Here is a 17,399-nt window from a genome sequence, read left to right on the forward strand (position 1 = left end):
TGTGAGCCACTGTACCCGGCCTACTGCAATATTTTTAATTTATTCTTTATTAATGGGCATTTGGGTTATTTCCAGTATTTGACTATTATTAAATAGACTGCTATGAATATTCTTATCCACATGTATGGACAAGTGTTCTCATTTCTCTTGGGTCAATACCTACAAGTGGAATTGCTCTGTCATTAGGGAGGTCCATGTTTAACATTATGAGAGCCTGGCAAACTGTTGTCCCAACTGGTTGTTCGGTTTTACAGTCCCACCAGCAATGTATAAGCGTTCTAGTAGCTGCCCATCTTTGCCAACACTGGGCATTATCTGACTTTTTTTTTTTTTTTTTTGAGACAGAGTCTCATTCTCATCCCCAGACTGGAGTGTAGTGGTGCAATTACAGCTTACTGCAGCCGTGACCTCTCAGGGTCAGGTGATCCTTCCTCCCACCTCAGCCTCCCAAGTAGCTGGGACTACAGGCATGTGCCACCATGCCCAGCTAATCTTTTTGTTTGTTTGGTTTTTGAGACAGAGTCTCGCTTTGTCGCCCAAGCTGGAGTGCAGTGGCGCGATCTCGGCTCACTGCAAGCTCTGCCTCCCGGGTTCATGCCATTCTCCTGCCTCAGCCTCCCGGGTAGCTGGGACTATAGGCGCCCACCACCACACCTCGCTAATTTTTTTGTACTTTTTTTAGTAGAGATGGGATTTCACTGTGTTAGCCAGGATGGTCTCGATCTCCTGACCTCATGATCTGCCCATCTCGGCCTCCCAAAGTGCTGGGATTACAGGCGTGAGCCACTGCGCCTGGCAACCCAGCTAATTTTTTGTATTTTTTTTTCTTTGGTAGAGACAGGATTTTGCCATGTTGCCCAGGCTGGTCTCAAACTCTTGGATTCAGGTGATCCACCCACCTTGGCCTCCCAAAGTATTGGGATTACAGGCATAAGCCACAATGCACAGTCAATTCTATCAATTCAAAGTGTATATTTCGGTGAGCTTTGTCAGTTGTTCACACGGTGAAACCACCATAATCAAGATACCAAGTTATTTCCGTTACTTGCCTCAGACTTGTCATGCTCTTTTTGTAGTCCATTCTCTAAGTGGACCCAACCCAGGCAAACGCCAGTCTCTTTTCTTTATACTAATCTATATTTTCTAGAATTTTATATTAGTGAAATCATATAGCATATGCTCTTTTGTGTCTGGCTTCTTGTAGTTGGCATGATGATTTTGAGATTTATTCACGTTATCAAATATATCATTAGTTTTCCTTTTCTTTTCTTTTCTTTCTTTCTTTTTTTTTTTTTTTTTGATACCAAGTCTCACTCTGTCGCCCAGGCTGGAGTACAGTGGCATGATCTTTGCTCACTGCAATCTCCGCCTTCCGGGTTCAAGTGATTCTTGTGCATCAGCCTCCTGACTAGCTGGGATTACAGGTGCCTGGCACCATGCTTGGCTAACTTTTGTAATTTTAGTGGAGACGGGGTTTCACCATGTTGACCAGACTGGTCTCAAATTCCTGACCTCCAGTGATCTGCCTGCCTCGGCCTCCCAAAGTGCTGGGATTACAGGTGTGAACCGCCGTGCCTGGCTATATTTTTGCTCAGTAGTATTCATTGTATGGATATCCCATAAAGAACCTAGAATAGATAAGATAATCTTGAAAAAGAAGAAAAATTTGAAGGCCTTTACACTACCTGATTTCAAGACATTGAACAAACCTACAGTAATAGAAGTGTGTTGTATTGGTATAAAAACAGAAAAATACCAGCCTGAGCAGCATTGTGGGACTCCATCTCTATAAAAAAAAATAAAAAACTAGCCAGGCATGGTGGTGTATGCCTATAGGCGCAGCTACTTGGGAGACTGAGACAGGAGGTGCACATGAGCCTGGGAGGTCATGGCTGCAGTGAGCTGTTATCACGCCACTGTACTCCAGCTTGGGTAACAGAGCTAGACCCGGTCGTTAAAAAAAAAATTTTTTTTTTGCTCTTCAAAATTTGAAAATATATAATAAATTTTTGTTTTATTAGCCCTGTAGAACACTTGAAGTTATTCTTCCTATCTAGCTATACTTTTATATCTGTTAACCAACCTCTGGCTACGTCTCCCTCTCCCCTCACCTCTGCTACCTCTATTAACCACTATTCTACTTTCTACTTCTATGAGATTTCTTTTTCTTTTCTTTCTTTTTTTTTTTTTTTTTTTGAGACAGCGACTTGCTCTGTTGCCCAGGCTGGAGTGCAGTGGTGCGCTCACAGTTCACTGCAGCCTCAACCTCCTGGGTTCAAGTGATCCTTCCATCTCAGCCTCCCAAATAGCTGGAACCACAGATGTGCACCACCGTGTCCAGCTAATTGTTTTTTTGGTAGACACAAGTTGTTGCTGTGTTACCCAGGCTAAGGTTAACTTTTTTAGCTTCCACATAGGAGTGAGAATATGGGGTATTTATCTTTCTGTGTTCAGCTTATTTCACTTATCATAACATCCTCCATGCTCTAAGACATCTCTTACTAGAGGTCCTGGATAGTTCAATTTGGAAAGAAGAATATATTAAAGGACATAAAGGTTTGGAAAGGGAGAAGTAAAACTATCCTTATTTGCAAATGATGTATTAAAAAATCATTATTTAAAAAATATATATTAAAAAATTCTGGGCTGGGCGTGGTGGCTCATGCCTATAATCCCAGCACTTTGGGAGGCCGAGGTGGGTGGATCACAAGGTCAGGAGATTGAGACTATCCCGGCTAACACAGTGAAACCCCGTCTCTACTAAAAATACAAAAAATTATCTGGGCGTGGTGGCAGGCGCCTGTAGTCCTGGCTACTTGGGAGGCTGAGGCAGGAGAATGGCGTGGACCCGGGAGGCGGAGCTTGCAGTGAGCCGAGATCACACCACTGCACTGCAGCCTGGGCGACAGAGCGAGACTCTGTCTCAAAAAAAAAAAAAAAAAAAAATTCCTAAGCGTAGGCCAGGCAGAGTGGCTCACGCCTATAATCCCAACACTCTGGGAGGCGGAAGTGGGCAGATTGCTTGAGACCAGGAGGTCAAGGGTCAAGACAGGAGGACTGCTTTGGAGTGCAATGGCACCATCTTGGCTCACTGCAACCTCTACTTCCCAGGTTCAAGCGATTTTTGTGCCTTAGCCTCCCAAGTAGCTGGGATTACAGGTATCCTCCACCATACCTGGCTAATTTTTGTATTTTTAGTAGAGACAGGGTTTTGCCATGTTGGCCAGGCTGTCTCAAACTCCTGGTCTCAAGTTATCTGCTCACCTCAGCCTCCTAAAGTGCTGGGATTACAGGCGTGAGCCACCTTGCCTGGCCTCTTTTGCTTTTTTAAAAATAGAGACTAGATCTTACTATTTTGCCCAGGCTGGTCTTGAACTCCTGGCTGGGGTTACAAATGTGAGCCACTGTACCTGGCCAAATGCCAAAATCTTGTTTCTCATCAAACCTTCAATTATGGGCCTTAATGTTGACGAATTCCAATGGAATTAACCACATGATGATGGTTTCCAAATGGTGATTCTCCACTGCAGTCATTCTTTCTTTATTTGTTAATTGGCCGCTATAAGGAAGAGCTTTTTTATCTCCTCAGTTTATTTACTTATCTCTTCATTTTTATTTTATTTAGTGGATTATAACCCATTCATATTACTTATTTTGATGCTCAAATTGTTTTTAATTTGGCCAGTGTGAGCTCTTCAGCTTGGTTTCTATGTCCCTTTGATAAGTCCTCATAATTTATGGAGCATTTCTTAATTTCTCGAACAGGAAGATATTCTAGGCTTCTGTTTTACTTGCCCTGTCTCAGCTCTGCAGTAAGCCATTTCTCTACCGACCCCTGGTTCCTTTTTGTGGAGGATGGTAATTAGAGATGAAGGTCTAGGTGTTCATTAAATTCATTGCTCCTTATGTGGCAGTGCTTCTAGGCCTTTTCAGTAGATAAAGTTAGGATATTGTGTTTGTCTGTTTTGCATTCCCATAAACGAATACCTAAGACTGGGTAATTTATAGAGAAAAGAGGTTTATTTGGCTCACAGCTCTATAGGTTGTGCAAGCATGGCACCAGCATCGGCTCGGCTGTTGGTGAGGCCTCAGGAATCTTTAACTCATGGCAGAAGGTGAAGGGAGAGCAGGCCTGTCACATGGCCAGAGAAGTAGCAAGAGAGAGGAGGAGGTGCCAGCCTTTTTTAAACAACCATCTCTCGGGTGAGCTAATAGATTGAGAACTTACTCATTACTGTGAGGACAGCACCAAGCCATTCATGAGGGATCTGTCCCTGTGACCCCAAACACCTAGGCCTGCCTCCAACATTGGAGGTTGTTTTTTTTTGTTTTGTTTTTGTTTTTGTTTTTTTGAGATGGAATCTCCCTCTCTCACCCAGGCTGGAATGCCATCTCGACTCACTGCAACCTCCGCCTCCTGGGTTAAAGCGATTCTCCCTGCCTCAGCCTCCCGAGTAGCTGGGATTACAGGCACCTGCCACCACAGCCAACTTATTTTTGTATTTTTAGTAGAGATGGGGTTTCGCCATGTTGGCCAGGCTGGTCTTGAACTCCTGACCTCAGGTGATCTGTCCACCTCAGCCTCCCAAAGTTCTGGGATTACAGGCGTGAGCCACTGCACCTGGTTTGTATTTCAGTATGAGATTTGGAGGGGACACACATCCAAACCATACCAGATATATACGTATGTATATGTGTACACACACACAAACATTTAAAACTATTTCTATGTGTGTAACATATGTATATGCATGTAATATATATGTAACATATGATACATCATATATAACATATATATTTTATATTAGTACCTTGTACCCCTCTCCTTAACACCTACCTTCTGCTATAGGGACATACTAATTTAACTACAAGTATACCCATCTTTTCCTCCTTCCCTCCAATTAACAGTAAAAAAGAAGGCCGGGCGCAGTGGCTCAAGCCTGTAATCCCAGCACTTTGGGAGGCCGAGGCGGGCGGATCATGAGTTCAGGAGATCGAGACCATCCTGGCTAACCCAGTGAAACCCCGTCTCTACTAAAAAAATACAAAAAAAAAAAACTAGCCGGGCGAGGTGGCGGGCACCTGTAGTCCCAGCTACTCGGGAGGCTGAGGCAGGAGAATGGCGTGAACCTGGGAGGCGGAGCTTGCAGTGAGCTGAGATCCGGCCACTGCACTCCAGCCTGGGCAACAGAGCGAGACTCCGTCTCAAAAAAAAAAAAAAACAAAAAAACAAAAACAAAACAGTAAAAAAGAAAAGAGATATCTCATTCAATATCTGTCTGGCTTCATAGCTTATTTTCCCTTCATTTCACTCAAAGAGGAAAGGAAAACAAATACAGAAAAAGTTTTTGTAGCCTCTTTTGAATTACCAGCCCAAACATCTAATTGCACAGAGTATTGCGAGTCTTGTTCTTTCTTTCTTTTTTTTTTTTTTTTTTTTTTTTTAGGCGGAGTCTCGCTCTGTCGCCCAGGCTAGAGTGCAGTGGCCGGATCTCAGCTCACTGCAAGCTCCGCCTCCCGGGTTTACACCATTCTCCTGCCTCAGCCTCCCGAGTAGCTGGGATTACAGGCGCCTGCCACCTCACCCGGCTAGTTTTTTGTATTTTTTAGTAGAGACGGGGTTTCACCGGGTTAGCCAGGATGGTCTCGATCTCCTGACCTTGTGATCCACCCGTCTCGGCCTCCCAAAGTGCTGGGATTACAGGCTTGAGCCACCGCGCCCGGCCGAGTCTTGTTCTTTCTACGGGCAGGCTAGGAGGGACATATAAGCTGTGACACGCCATCTTCAACCACTCCAACCTCCCATTCTCCCCACCCTTTTGTCTTTGTCCGTCTTCTACCACTGTAGTCAGCCTTCCTATGATTTGCAATCTGAAGATAAACTGGGCAAAACTGAGACAATAATAATGACCCTACTTTTCCTGCTGTTACATTGGTAACAATATTGCATCAGAAGTTCTTGTATTAACTTTTTGTTATATGACAGTGATTTTTTTTTTCTGATTGTTTAGCAAGAAAACAAAAGACAAGAGGGAGAAAACTCACCTACCACCCAAAGATAGCCCCCATTAACATTTTGGTGGATGTCCTTTAAGTCACTTTTTTCTATACATACTTATTTTTATTTAATTTCTTTTTTTTTTTTTTTTTGAGACGGAGTCTTGCTCTGTCGCCCAGGCTGGAGTGTAGTGGCCGGATGTCAGCTCACTGCAAGCTCCACCTCCCGGGTTTACACCATTCTCCTGCCTCAGCCTTCCGAGTAGCTGGGACTACAGGCGCCCGCCACCTCGCCCGGCTATTTTTTTTGTATTTTTTAGTAGAGACGGGGTTTCACCGTGTTAGACAAGATGGTCTCGATCTCCTGACCTTGTGATCCGCCCGTCTCGGCCTCCCAAAGTTCTGGGATTACAGACTTGAGCCACCGTGCCCGGCCTTAATTTCTTTTTTTTTTTTGAGACGGAGTCTTGCTCTGTCACCCGGGCTGGAGTGCAGTGGCCGGATCTCAGCTCACTGCAAGCTCCACCTCCCAGGTTTACGCCATTCTCCTGCCTCAGCCTCCCGTGTAGCTGGGACTACAGGCGCCCGCCACCTCGCCCAGCTAGTTTTTTGTATTTTTTAGTAGAGACGGGGTTTCACCGGGTTAGCCAGGATGGTCTCGATCTCCTGACCTCGTGATCTGCCTGTCTCGGCCTCCCAAAGTGCTGGGATTACAGGCTTGAGCCACCTCGCCCGGCCTCGGCCTTAATTTCGTAACATGGGTAGACTTTCATTTTTGTGATAAGCAAAAAAGAATTTGGCCAGCTAATATTTTAGGTAATTTTATTACCTAAATGTATTAATTAAATTTAATAAAATTAATATTTGTCAATATTTTATATAAATTCTAAAACGTAAAATTTTAATATAATTATATATAAATTATATGAATTATTTATATAATTATATTTTATACATAAAGCTAACATTTAAATATTTTATATAAAGTTACCTAATATATATTTTATATTTAGGTAAATGTATTACCTAAAATATTAATTTATTGAATTTAATACATCTTATTAATTTAATTTAATTTAATTTTTTTTTTTTTGAAATGGAGTCTCCCTCTTTCACCCAGGCTGGAGTGAAGTGGTATGATCTTGGCTCCCTGCAACCTCTGCCCCCGGGTTTAAGCCATTCTCCTGCCTCAGCATCCTGAGTAGGTGGGATTACAGGCACCCACCACCATGCCCAGCTAATTTTTGTATTTTTTGTAGAGACGGGGTTTTGTCATGTTGGCCAGGCTAGTCTCGAACTCCTGACCTCAGGTGATCCACCTTCCTTGGCCTCCCAAAGTGCTAGTATTATAGGCGTGAGCCACCACGCCCTGCCAATTTATTTAATTTTTAAAAATTAAATTTCAAAGTGTTTCTTCTCTTTTCTGGTTTTTGTTTTGTTTTTGTTTTTGTTTTTTTGAGACAGTTTCACTCTGTCGCCCAGGCTGGAAGGCTAGAATACAGTGGCGCAATCTTGGCTTACTGCAACCTCTGCTTTCCAGGCTCAAGTGATTCTCGTGCCTCAGCCACCCAAGTAGCTGGGATTACAGGCACGCGCCACCACACCTGGCTAATTTTTGTATTTTTAGTAGAGATGGGGTTTCACCATGTTGGCCAGGATGGTCTTGAACTCCTTGCCTTAAGTGATCCGCCCACGTTGGCCTCTCAAAGTACTTATATTACAGGCATGAGCCACCATGCCCAGCCCTAAAAATGTTTATTTTCTAGATAGTTTATTCCTTTAAATGTTTATAACCTTAGCTTTTCATTTTCACATCATTTTCTTAAAAGTCAAGATATATCTGAAAAATCTCAGGATTATGATGTTCAATGCAAAGCAAAGCGTGACTTCCTAATGAGTGGTTTGCCAGATTTGTTGAAACGGCAAATTGCGAAGAAAGCTGCTGCATTGGATGTGTACAATGCAGTGAGTACCAGTTTCCAGCGAGTCATTCACGTACAACAAAAGGATGATGGTAAGTTTGTTTTTTATTATTGAATATTTACTCTTCAACTGTTAGCAGTAACATTAAACTATGTCATCTTTCTTAAAGATGAGGCTGTGGTTTAATTATCATTCTTATGGTAACTTTAGTGGGAATTTTAAGGACAATTTCTCTCACTATCCATGGGGTTTGTTTCCAGGACCACCTTGTGGATACCAGCACTCATGGATGCTCCAGTTTCTTGTGTAAAATGGTATAGGCTGGGTGCGGTGTCTCATGCCTGTAATCCCAGAACTTTGAGAGGCCAATGCAGGAGAAGAGCTTGAGCCCAGGAGTTTGAGACCAGCCTGGGCAACACAGCAAGATCCTGTCTCTAAACTAACTAACTAAATTAATTAATTAAAATTTGCTAGACATGATGGTGCGTGTCTGTAGTCCCAGCTACTTGGGAGGCTGAGGTGGGAGGATCACTTGAGCCTAGGAGGTCAAGGCTACAGTGAGCCATGATCATGCCACTGCATTCCAGCCTAGGTGACAGAGCGAGACCCTGTCTCAAAAAAAAAAAAAAAAAAGTTTAGCCTCTCTTCTGTACGTGGGAATTTCCCAGCTAGTCTTTTCAGTAATTCTACTTTTTCTTATTTTCCATCTCTGCCACTGGCCATTCAATTGATGAAGACTTTCTTGTTTTTTTTTTACTAGTACAGCTTCATATAGCATTTTCGAATAGTATCTTCAACTGTAGGAATTAGTTATGCTTTTCTTGCCTCATTTTGATAAACTCATTTTCACAGGAGTGCTGCTATAAAACTTAGCATATCTATTTGTAGATGAGCAGAGAGGCAAGCACAGAGGGAACCTCTCTTACACCCTTCAGAGTTATTGAACACTTACTATTGTCTGGAATTTTGCTGAGCAATTCATATACATATCTAGTTTAATCCTAATAACAACTCTTTAAGAGGTTGAGTATTATAATTATCACCCTCACTTTGAATGTGAGGGTGAAGAAACTTAAGATATAGGATCTTGCCAGTGCTCACAAGGTTAGTAAGTGGCAGAGGTTGGGTTTGAATCCTGGTCTAACTTCAAAGTTTAGCTTTAGACCAGAATGCTAACTGCCTCCTAAATGGTTTTTCTTTTTCTTTTTTTTTTTAGACAGAGTCTTGCTCTATCGCCCAGGCTGGAGTGCAGTGACGAGATCTCAGCTCACTGCAACCTTGTCTCCTGGGTTCAAGCAATTCTCTTGCCTCAGCCTCCTGAGTAGCTGGGATTACAGGTGTGCACCACCATGCCTGGCTAATTTTTGTATTTTTAGTAGAGAAAGGGTTTCACCATGTTGGCCAGGCTGGTCTCGAACTCCTGATCTCAAGTGATCCACCTGCCTTGGCTTCCCAAAGTGCTGGAATGACAGGCGTGAGCCACTGTGCCTGGCCCTCTTAAAAGTTTTAACCTGAGTATCAAGGTTGATTTGAAAAGAAAGGAAAGTTTGTTAATATTTGTTTGTTTTTAACAACTGAGAGGGAAGTCTAGGTGATTTTTATTAATTCTATTTGTTGGAGGGTAGGATTTTGTTCCCTTTATAGTCAGTGGGTTTTTGGTACGTTTGTGTTAATTATGTAGTTGTCAAGTCTTTTCGTGTTTACATATTTGACATTCAGTAAATGGATAGTATATAAATAAGGTTTATTAAGATATTTTTCTATTTTTCTTTAGGGTGTTGTTTGTGGCATTTGAAACCACCCTCTTGTCCTCTCTTAACTAAATTTAAAGAACTGAACACTAAAGTGATAGATCTCTCAAAATGTGTTCTTGCTCTTGGTGAATTTTCAACATTGAATTCAAAGTTGAAAAGCAGTAACTCTGCTGCTGTGGTAAGTACTAAATAAATAGCTCATCCATTGTAGAGCGTTTCCCTTACATCTTGCAGAGGAAAAAAAATTTTGGATATCTACTCTTATAGCCTCAAGTGTTGTCCTAGAGTTTAATTTTTTTTTTTTTTTTTTGAGACAGAGTCTCGCTGTTGCCCAGACTGGAGTGCAGTGGTGCAATCTTGGCTCACTGCAACCTCTGCCTGCTAAGTTCAAGCAGTTCTCCTGCTTCAGCCTCCCGAGTGGCTAGGACTACGGGCACACACCACCACGCCCAGCCAATTTTTGTATTTTTAGTAGAGATGAAGTTTCACCATTTTGGCCGGGCTGGTCTTGAACTCCTAACCTTGTGGATATGCCTGTCTCGGCCTCCCAAAATGCTGGGATTACAGACCTAAGCCACCGCGCCCAACTGAGTCTAATTTTTTTTTTTGAGATGGAGTTTCACTCTTGTTGCCCAGGCTGGAGTGCCATGGTACAATCTTGACTCACCACAACCTCCACCTCCCAGGTTCAAGCAATTCTCCTGCCTCAGCCTCCCTACTAGCTGGGATTATAGGCATGCGCCACCAGGCCTGGCTAGTTTTTTGTATTTTCAGTGGAGACGGGGTTTCTCCATGTTGGTCAGGCTGGTCTTGAACTCCCTACCTCAGGTGATCCTCCTGCCTCGGCCTCCCAAAGTGCTGGGATTACAGCCGTAAGCCACTGCACCCAGCCTAATATTTAAAAATAAATCCTAATTGTAGCACACATTTCTTTTAAATACCCATAGAGCTTTAAAAACATAGCACATTTAGATACTTTATAAGTCGGTCGTATAATCTAATAGATATAATTTGTTCAAAGGGAGAAATAAATTAATCCTTCGTAAGTTTTATATTTAGTGACTAAAGCTAATTTTTTTTTTTTTTTGAGATGGAGTCTCGACCTGTTGCCCAGGCTGGAGTGCAGTGGCATGATCTCAGCTCACTGCAACCTCTGCTTCCCAGGTCCAAGTGATCCTCCTGCCTCAGCCCCCCTAGTAGTTGGGATTACAGGCATGTGCCACCATGCCTGGCTAATTTTTGTATTTTTAGTAGACATGGGATTTCACCATGTTGGCTAGGCTGGTCTAAAACTCCTAACCTCAGATGATCCACCTGCCTCGGCCTCCCAAAGTGCTGGGAGTATAGGCGTGAGCCACTGTGCCCGGCTTAAAGCTAATCTTACGTTGATACTGATTTATGATGGACAGAAAGTGGTTGGTAGTATTGTAATTAACATGAATAGATGATGGTCTGTTATTGTGCATTTTATTCTTTATTGCAGTTCGTAAGGACAAGGAAGGAATTTACTGAAGAAGTAAGAAATCTTTTGCTTGAGGAAATTAGGTGGTCAAATCCTGAATTTTCATTGAAAAAATATTTTCCCTTACTCCTAAAAAAACGAATTGAGCACCAAGTACTTTCTTCTGAGTGTCATAGTAAACAAGGTTAGTGATAATTATTATCATTTATGTTGAGATACCAGTTTTGAGTTTTTATATTATTTATTATTTTATTTTTATTTTTATTTTTATTTCTGAGATGGAGTTTTGCTCTGTCGCCCAGGCTGGAGTGCAGTGGCACAAACCTGGCTCACTGCAACCTCCGCCTCCTGGGTTCAAGTGATTCTCCTGCCTCAGCCTCCTAAGTAGCTGGGATTACAGGAGCCCACCACGACACCCTGCTGATTTTTTTTTTTTTTTTGAGACGGAGTCTCACGCTGTTGCCCAGGCTGGAGTGCAGTGGCGCGATCTCGGCTCACTGCAAGCTCCGCCTCCTGGGTTCACGCCATTCTCCTGCCTCAGCCTCCTGAGTAGCTGGGACTACAGGCGCCCGCCACCGCGCCCGGCTAATTTTTTTTTGTATTTTTTTAGTAGAGACGGGGTTTCACTGTGGTCTCGATCTCCTGACCTTGTGATCCGCCCACCTCGGCCTCCCAAAGTGCTGGGATTACAGGCTTGAGCCACCGCGCCCGGCCTGATTTTTGTATTTTTAGTAGAGATGGGGTTTCACCATGTTGGCCAGACTGGTCTTGAACTCTTGATCTCAGGTGATCCACCCACCTCAGGCCCCCAAAATGCTGGGATTACAGGCGTAAGCCACTGTGCTTGGCCAATTTTTTTTTTTTTTTTTTTTTTTTTTTTTGAGACAGAGTGTTGCTCGTCACCCAGGCTGGAATGCAGTGGTGCAACTTTGGCTCACTGCAATCTTTGCCTCCTGACCTCAAGTGATTCCTGTGTCTCAGCCTCCCGAGTAGCTGGGACCACAGGCTTGCGCCTCTGCACCTAGCTTATTTTATTTTTAAATTTTTATTTATTTTTTTGAGACTGGGTTATGAGACTGGCTAGTTTCTGTATTTTTTGTAGAGACCAGGTCTTGCCATGTTGCCCAGGCTGGTCTTGAACTCCTGGGCTCAAGTGATCCTTCCGCCTTAGCTTCCCAAAGTGCTGGGATTACAGGCATGAGCCACCATGCCTTGCCTAACATGTCAGTTTTGAAAACACTAAGACTTAACCATTGACACTTGGAAGTGTTCACTGCAGACAACATTGCTTACAGTTGGCAGGGAGAGTTGTTCAGCTGAAGTAAGAGTATCTTGTACAATGCAATATGCAACATTAATCCCTGCCAGTTTCCAAAAATGCCAACCCAAAGATAGCTTTAATTATGTTGAAATATTATTCATTTAAGGAATGCCTTAGATAATTTTAGCTTATATAGCTTGTATAAAAGACAGTCTAAGTATTAAAATCTCCAGCTTGCGTTCAGTATATTTGATTCTTGCCTTTTTTTTTTTTTTTTTTTTTTTTTTGAGACGGAGTCTCGCTCTGTCCCCCAGGCTGGAGTGCAGTGGCCGGATCTCAGCTCACTGCAAGCTCCGCCTCCCGGGTTTACGCCATTCTCCCGCCTCAGCCTCCCGAGTAGCTGGGACTACAGGTGCCTGCCACCTCGCCCGGCTAGTTTTTTGTATTTTTTAGTAGAGACGGGGTTTCACCGTGTTAGCCAGGGTGGTCTCGATCTCCTGACCCCGTGATCCGCCCGTCTCGGCCTCCCAAAGTGCTGGGATTACAGGCTTGAGCCACCGCGCCCGGCGATTCTTGCCTTTTTATTTTATTTTATTTTATTTTATTTTATTTATTTTTTGAGACAGAGTCTTGCTCTGTCACCCACGCTGAAATGTAGTGGCACAATCTCAGTTCACTGCAACCTCTGCCTCCTGGATTTGAGTGATTCTGGTGTCTCAGCCTGCCTAGTAGCTGGGATTACAGGCGCCTGCCACCATGCCTAATTTTTGTATTTTTCAGTAGAGATGGGGTTTCACCATGTCAGTCAGGCTGGTTTCGAATTCCTGACCTCAAGTGATTCACTCGCCTCAGCCTCCCAAAGTGCTGGGGTTACAGACGTGAGCCACCATGCCTGGCTTATTTATTTGTTTGTTTATTTATTTATTTTTATTTTTATTTTTTGAGACGGAGTCTTGCTCTGTCATCCAGGCTGGAGTGCAGCGGTGTGATCCACCCGCCTTGGCCTCCCAAAGTGCTGGGATTATAGGTGTGAGCCACCATGCCCAGCCTATTTATTTGTTTTTTAAGAGACAGAGTCTCACTTTGTCACCCAGCCTAGAGTACAGTGGTGTGATCATGGCTCCCTGCAGCCTCGATCTCCTGGGTTCATGTGATCCTCCCACCACAGCCTCCCAAGTAGCTGGGACTACAGGTGCACGCCACCACCCCTGGCTGATTTTTCTATCTTTAGTAAAGCTGGGGTTTCCCCATGTTATCCAGGCTGGTCTCAAACGTATAGACTCAAGCAGTCCACCCACCTCAACCTCCCAAAGTTCTGGGATTAGAGGCCTGAGCCACTGCACCTGGCTTGCTTTTTCATTTTAAAGTTACAAGACTATTGGATACTTGGAAGTGATATTAATGTTACTGGTTTTTGTTGATTAGTAAGAAGTACATGCATTTCTTTAATTCCCAAAGTAGAACTAGAGGCTGATGTCAGTCATAAAGAAACCAAAAGGAAACGCGTGGAAGCAGAAAATTCTAAGTCAAAAAGAAAGAAACCAAATGAGTATTCAAAAAATCTGGAGAAGACCAATAGGAAGTCAGAAGAACTTGGCAAAATAAACAACTCTTCTGGGATAAAGCTAGATTCTTCCAAAGGTATATTTTCTAAAACATCCCAAAAGAAACAGATTGCTTTGAGTACATGTAAAGTGGAAACCAAAGCAGTAGAAGATTTTGATATTCTTTTTTAAAAATTTTAATTCAGTTGTATTTTAATTTTAGATTTTCTTTTTCTTTTTTTTTTCTTTTTTTGAGGCACAGTTTCACTCTTGTCGCCCAGGCTGGAGTGCAATGGCACGATCTTGGCTCACTGCAACCTTCCTCCACTTCCTGGGTTCAGGCGATTCTCTTGCTTCAGCCTCCTGGGTAGCTGGGATTACAGGCGCCCACCTCTACACCCAGATAATTTTTTGTTTGTTTGTTTGAGATGGAGTCTTGCACAGCTGTCCGGGCTGGAGCCCGCCACCACGCCAGCTAATTTTTTGTATTTTTAGTAGAGACGGGATTGGCCAGGCTGGTCTCGAACTCCCGACCTCATGATTCACCCACCTCAGCCTCCCAAAGTGCTGAGATTACAGGTGTGAGCCACCGTGCCTGGCCACGCCCAGGTAATTTTTATATTTTTAGTAGAGACAGGATTTTACCATGTTGGCCAGGCTGGTCTCAAACTCCTGACCTCAGGTGATCCACCCACCTTGGCCTCCCAAAGTGCAGATTTTGATATTCTAATAATTAGATGATGACAGTCTGCACCAGAAATATTAATATCTTCCATTCCTGGTAAATTCGAGTTTTTCCTTCTAGTCCTAGAACTCTTTTGTTTTTTAACTTTTCATTCTTTCCTTCTCTGTCTCTCTCTTTTTTTTTTCTTATTGCAACTTTCAAAAAATAATTATGTCTTTGAAATAAATAGAACCTCATGGATTATGGGCTTACAAATGGCCATATTAACAGATAAGTGTTCAGTCTTTGATTTTTCTGTGCTTCTATAAATATATGTGCTTTTTTTTTTTATTTTTTGAGACAGCATCTCTCTCCGTCACTCGCCTGATCTCAGCTCACTACAACCTCTGCCTCCCGGATTCGAGTGATTCTCCTGCCTCAGCCTTCTAAGTAGCTGGGATGAGAGGTGCGCGCCACCACGCCCGGCTAATTTTTGTATTTTCTTTTTTTTTTTTTTTTTTTTTTTTTGAGACGGAGTCTCGCTCTGTCGCCCAGGCTGGAGTGCAGTGGCCGGATCTCGGCTCACTGCAAGCTCCGCCTCCCGGGTTCACGCCATTCTCCTGCCTCAGCCTCCCGAGTAGCTGGGACGACAGGCGCCCGCCACCTCGCCCGGCTAGTTTTTCGTATTTTTTAGTAGAGACGGGGTTTCACCGTCTTAGCCAGGATGGTCTTGATCTCCTGACCTCGTGATCCGCCCGTCTCGGCCTCCCAAAGTGCTGGGATTACAGGCTTGAGCCACCACGCCCGGCCCAATTTTTGTATTTTCAATAGAGACAGGGTTTCACTGTGTTGCCCGGGCAGGTCTCGAACTCCTGACCTCAATTGATCTGCCCGCTTTGGCCTCCCAAAGTGCTGGGAATACAGGCATGAGCCACTGCACATGGCCAATATATGTGCTTTTAAAAAAATCTGGTATTGTGCTCGCTTCAGCAGCACGTATACTAAAATTGGAATGATACAGAGAAAATTAGCATGGCCCCTTGTGCAAAGATGACTTTTTTTTTTTTTTTTTTTTTTTTTTTGGTATTTTTAGTAGAGATGGGGTTTCGCCATGTTGGCCAGGCTGGTCTCAAGCTCCTGACCTCAAGTGAAGGGATGACAATTTTAAAACTAAAAAGTTAAAAAAAAAAAGTAACACAGTGGCCGGGTGCAGTGGCTCATACCTGTAATCCCAGCACTTTGGGAGGCCGAGGTGGGCGGATCACCTGAGGTCAGGAGTTTGAGACCAGCCTGGCCAACGTGGCAAAACCCTGTCTCTACTAAACATACAAAAATTAACCAGGTGTGGTGGCGCGTGCCATCCCAGCTACTTGGGAGGCTGAGGCAGGAGAATTGCTTGAATCCAGGAGGCAGAGGCTGCAGTGAGCCAAGATCTTGCCACTGCACTGCAGCCCAGGCGACAGAGCAAGACTCCGTCTAGGGGGGGAAAAAAAGAAAACGTAACAAAGTAAAAAGAAAATCTGGTATTATCCCATACATATTATTTTACATGTGTGTACATGTAAAATATTTTATATGTGTGTGCATGTTTCACATATCTCTGACATGTTCCCATTCAGTTTATTTTATTTATTTACTATTTTTGAGACAGAGTTTTGCTCTTTTTGCCCAGGCTGCAGTGCCATGGCGTGATCTTGGCTCACTGCAACCTCTGCCTCCTGGATTTAAGCGATTCTCCTGCCTCAGCCTCCCGAGTAGCTGGGATTACAGGCATGGTCCACCATGCCTGGCTAATTCTGTATTTTTAGTAGAGACCAGGTTTCTCCATGTTGGTCAGGCTGGTTTTGAACTCCTGACCTCAGGTTATCCGCCCGCCTCGGCCTCCCAAAGTACTGGGATTACAGGCGTGAGCCACTGTGCCCAGCCCCATTCAGTTTATATAGCTTTTCCAAAGTATGCTATTGATTTAATTCATTTATATAGCTTTATACAGGATGAGTATCCCTAATCCAAAAATCTGAAATTTGAAATGCTCCAAAATCCAAAACGTTTTGAGTGCTGACATGGTGCCATAAGTGGAAAATTCCATATCTGGGCCTGGGCACCATGGCTCATCCCTATAATCCCAGCGCTTTGAGAGGCCGAGGTAGGAGCATTGCTTGAGCCCAGGAGTTTGAGGCCAGGCTGGGCAAGATAGGGAGACCACACCTTTACAAAAAAAAAAAAAAAAAAAAAAATTGGCTAGGCATGGTGGCACATGCCTGTAGTCTCAGCTCCATGGGAGGCTGATGTGAGAGGATCACTTGAGGTTAAGGCTATAGTGAGCCATGATTCACCACTACTCCAGGCTGGGTGACAGAGCAAGACCCTGTTTCAAGAAAAAAGAAAATTCCACACCTAACCTCTTCTGGACAGGTGACAGTCAAAATGGGGACAAAACTTTTTTTCTTGCACAAAATTATTTAAAATATTGTATAAAATTACTTTCAGGCTGTGTGTACAGGTGTATATGAAACATAAGTGAACTCCATGTTTAGACTTCAGCCTCATCCTAGGGATATCTCATTAAATTCAGTTGGAAAATTTCTGGTCCCAAGCATTTCAGATAAGGGATACTCAACCTATAGCATGTTTTAGTATTTGATATGGCAAGTCTCTTATCATTATTTTTAAAATAATTTTTATGTATTTGCTTTATTCAATGGACTACAGTTTACCTTACCCCATAAATCCTGTTGAGATTTTAATTTTACAATTATCTATAGCTTAATGGAGAGAAGTGGCATCTTTACAG

The 17,399-nt window shown here is 43.3% G+C and overlaps 1 protein-coding gene and 1 non-coding gene across 5 annotated transcripts in view; both read left to right on the top strand.

Moving 5' to 3' along the window:
• Nucleotides 1-17,399, top strand: part of LOC105485220 (ATPase family AAA domain containing 5) — a 68,398-nt gene that overhangs the window by 18,800 nt on the left and 32,199 nt on the right. For 3 of the 4 annotated variants that reach the window (XM_071082673.1, XM_071082672.1, XM_071082670.1), the window contains exons 7-10: nt 7,827-8,011; nt 9,695-9,852; nt 11,158-11,320; nt 13,856-14,038. In XM_071082673.1, the coding sequence (XP_070938774.1) occupies nt 7,827-8,011; nt 9,695-9,852; nt 11,158-11,320; nt 13,856-14,038 (689 nt within the window). The remainder of the gene's footprint in view (nt 1-7,826; nt 8,012-9,694; nt 9,853-11,157; nt 11,321-13,855; nt 14,039-17,399) is intronic. The other variant, XM_071082671.1, reaches the window with a different exon arrangement.
• LOC139359699 (U6 spliceosomal RNA) lies at nt 15,583-15,686 on the top strand. Its single transcript, XR_011616057.1, has one exon. It is a non-coding gene; the product is annotated as a U6 spliceosomal RNA (small nuclear RNA).

The sequence above is a fragment of the Macaca nemestrina genome, chromosome 17 (assembly GCF_043159975.1).
Source record: "Macaca nemestrina isolate mMacNem1 chromosome 17, mMacNem.hap1, whole genome shotgun sequence".
NCBI lineage: Eukaryota > Metazoa > Chordata > Mammalia > Primates > Cercopithecidae > Macaca > Macaca nemestrina.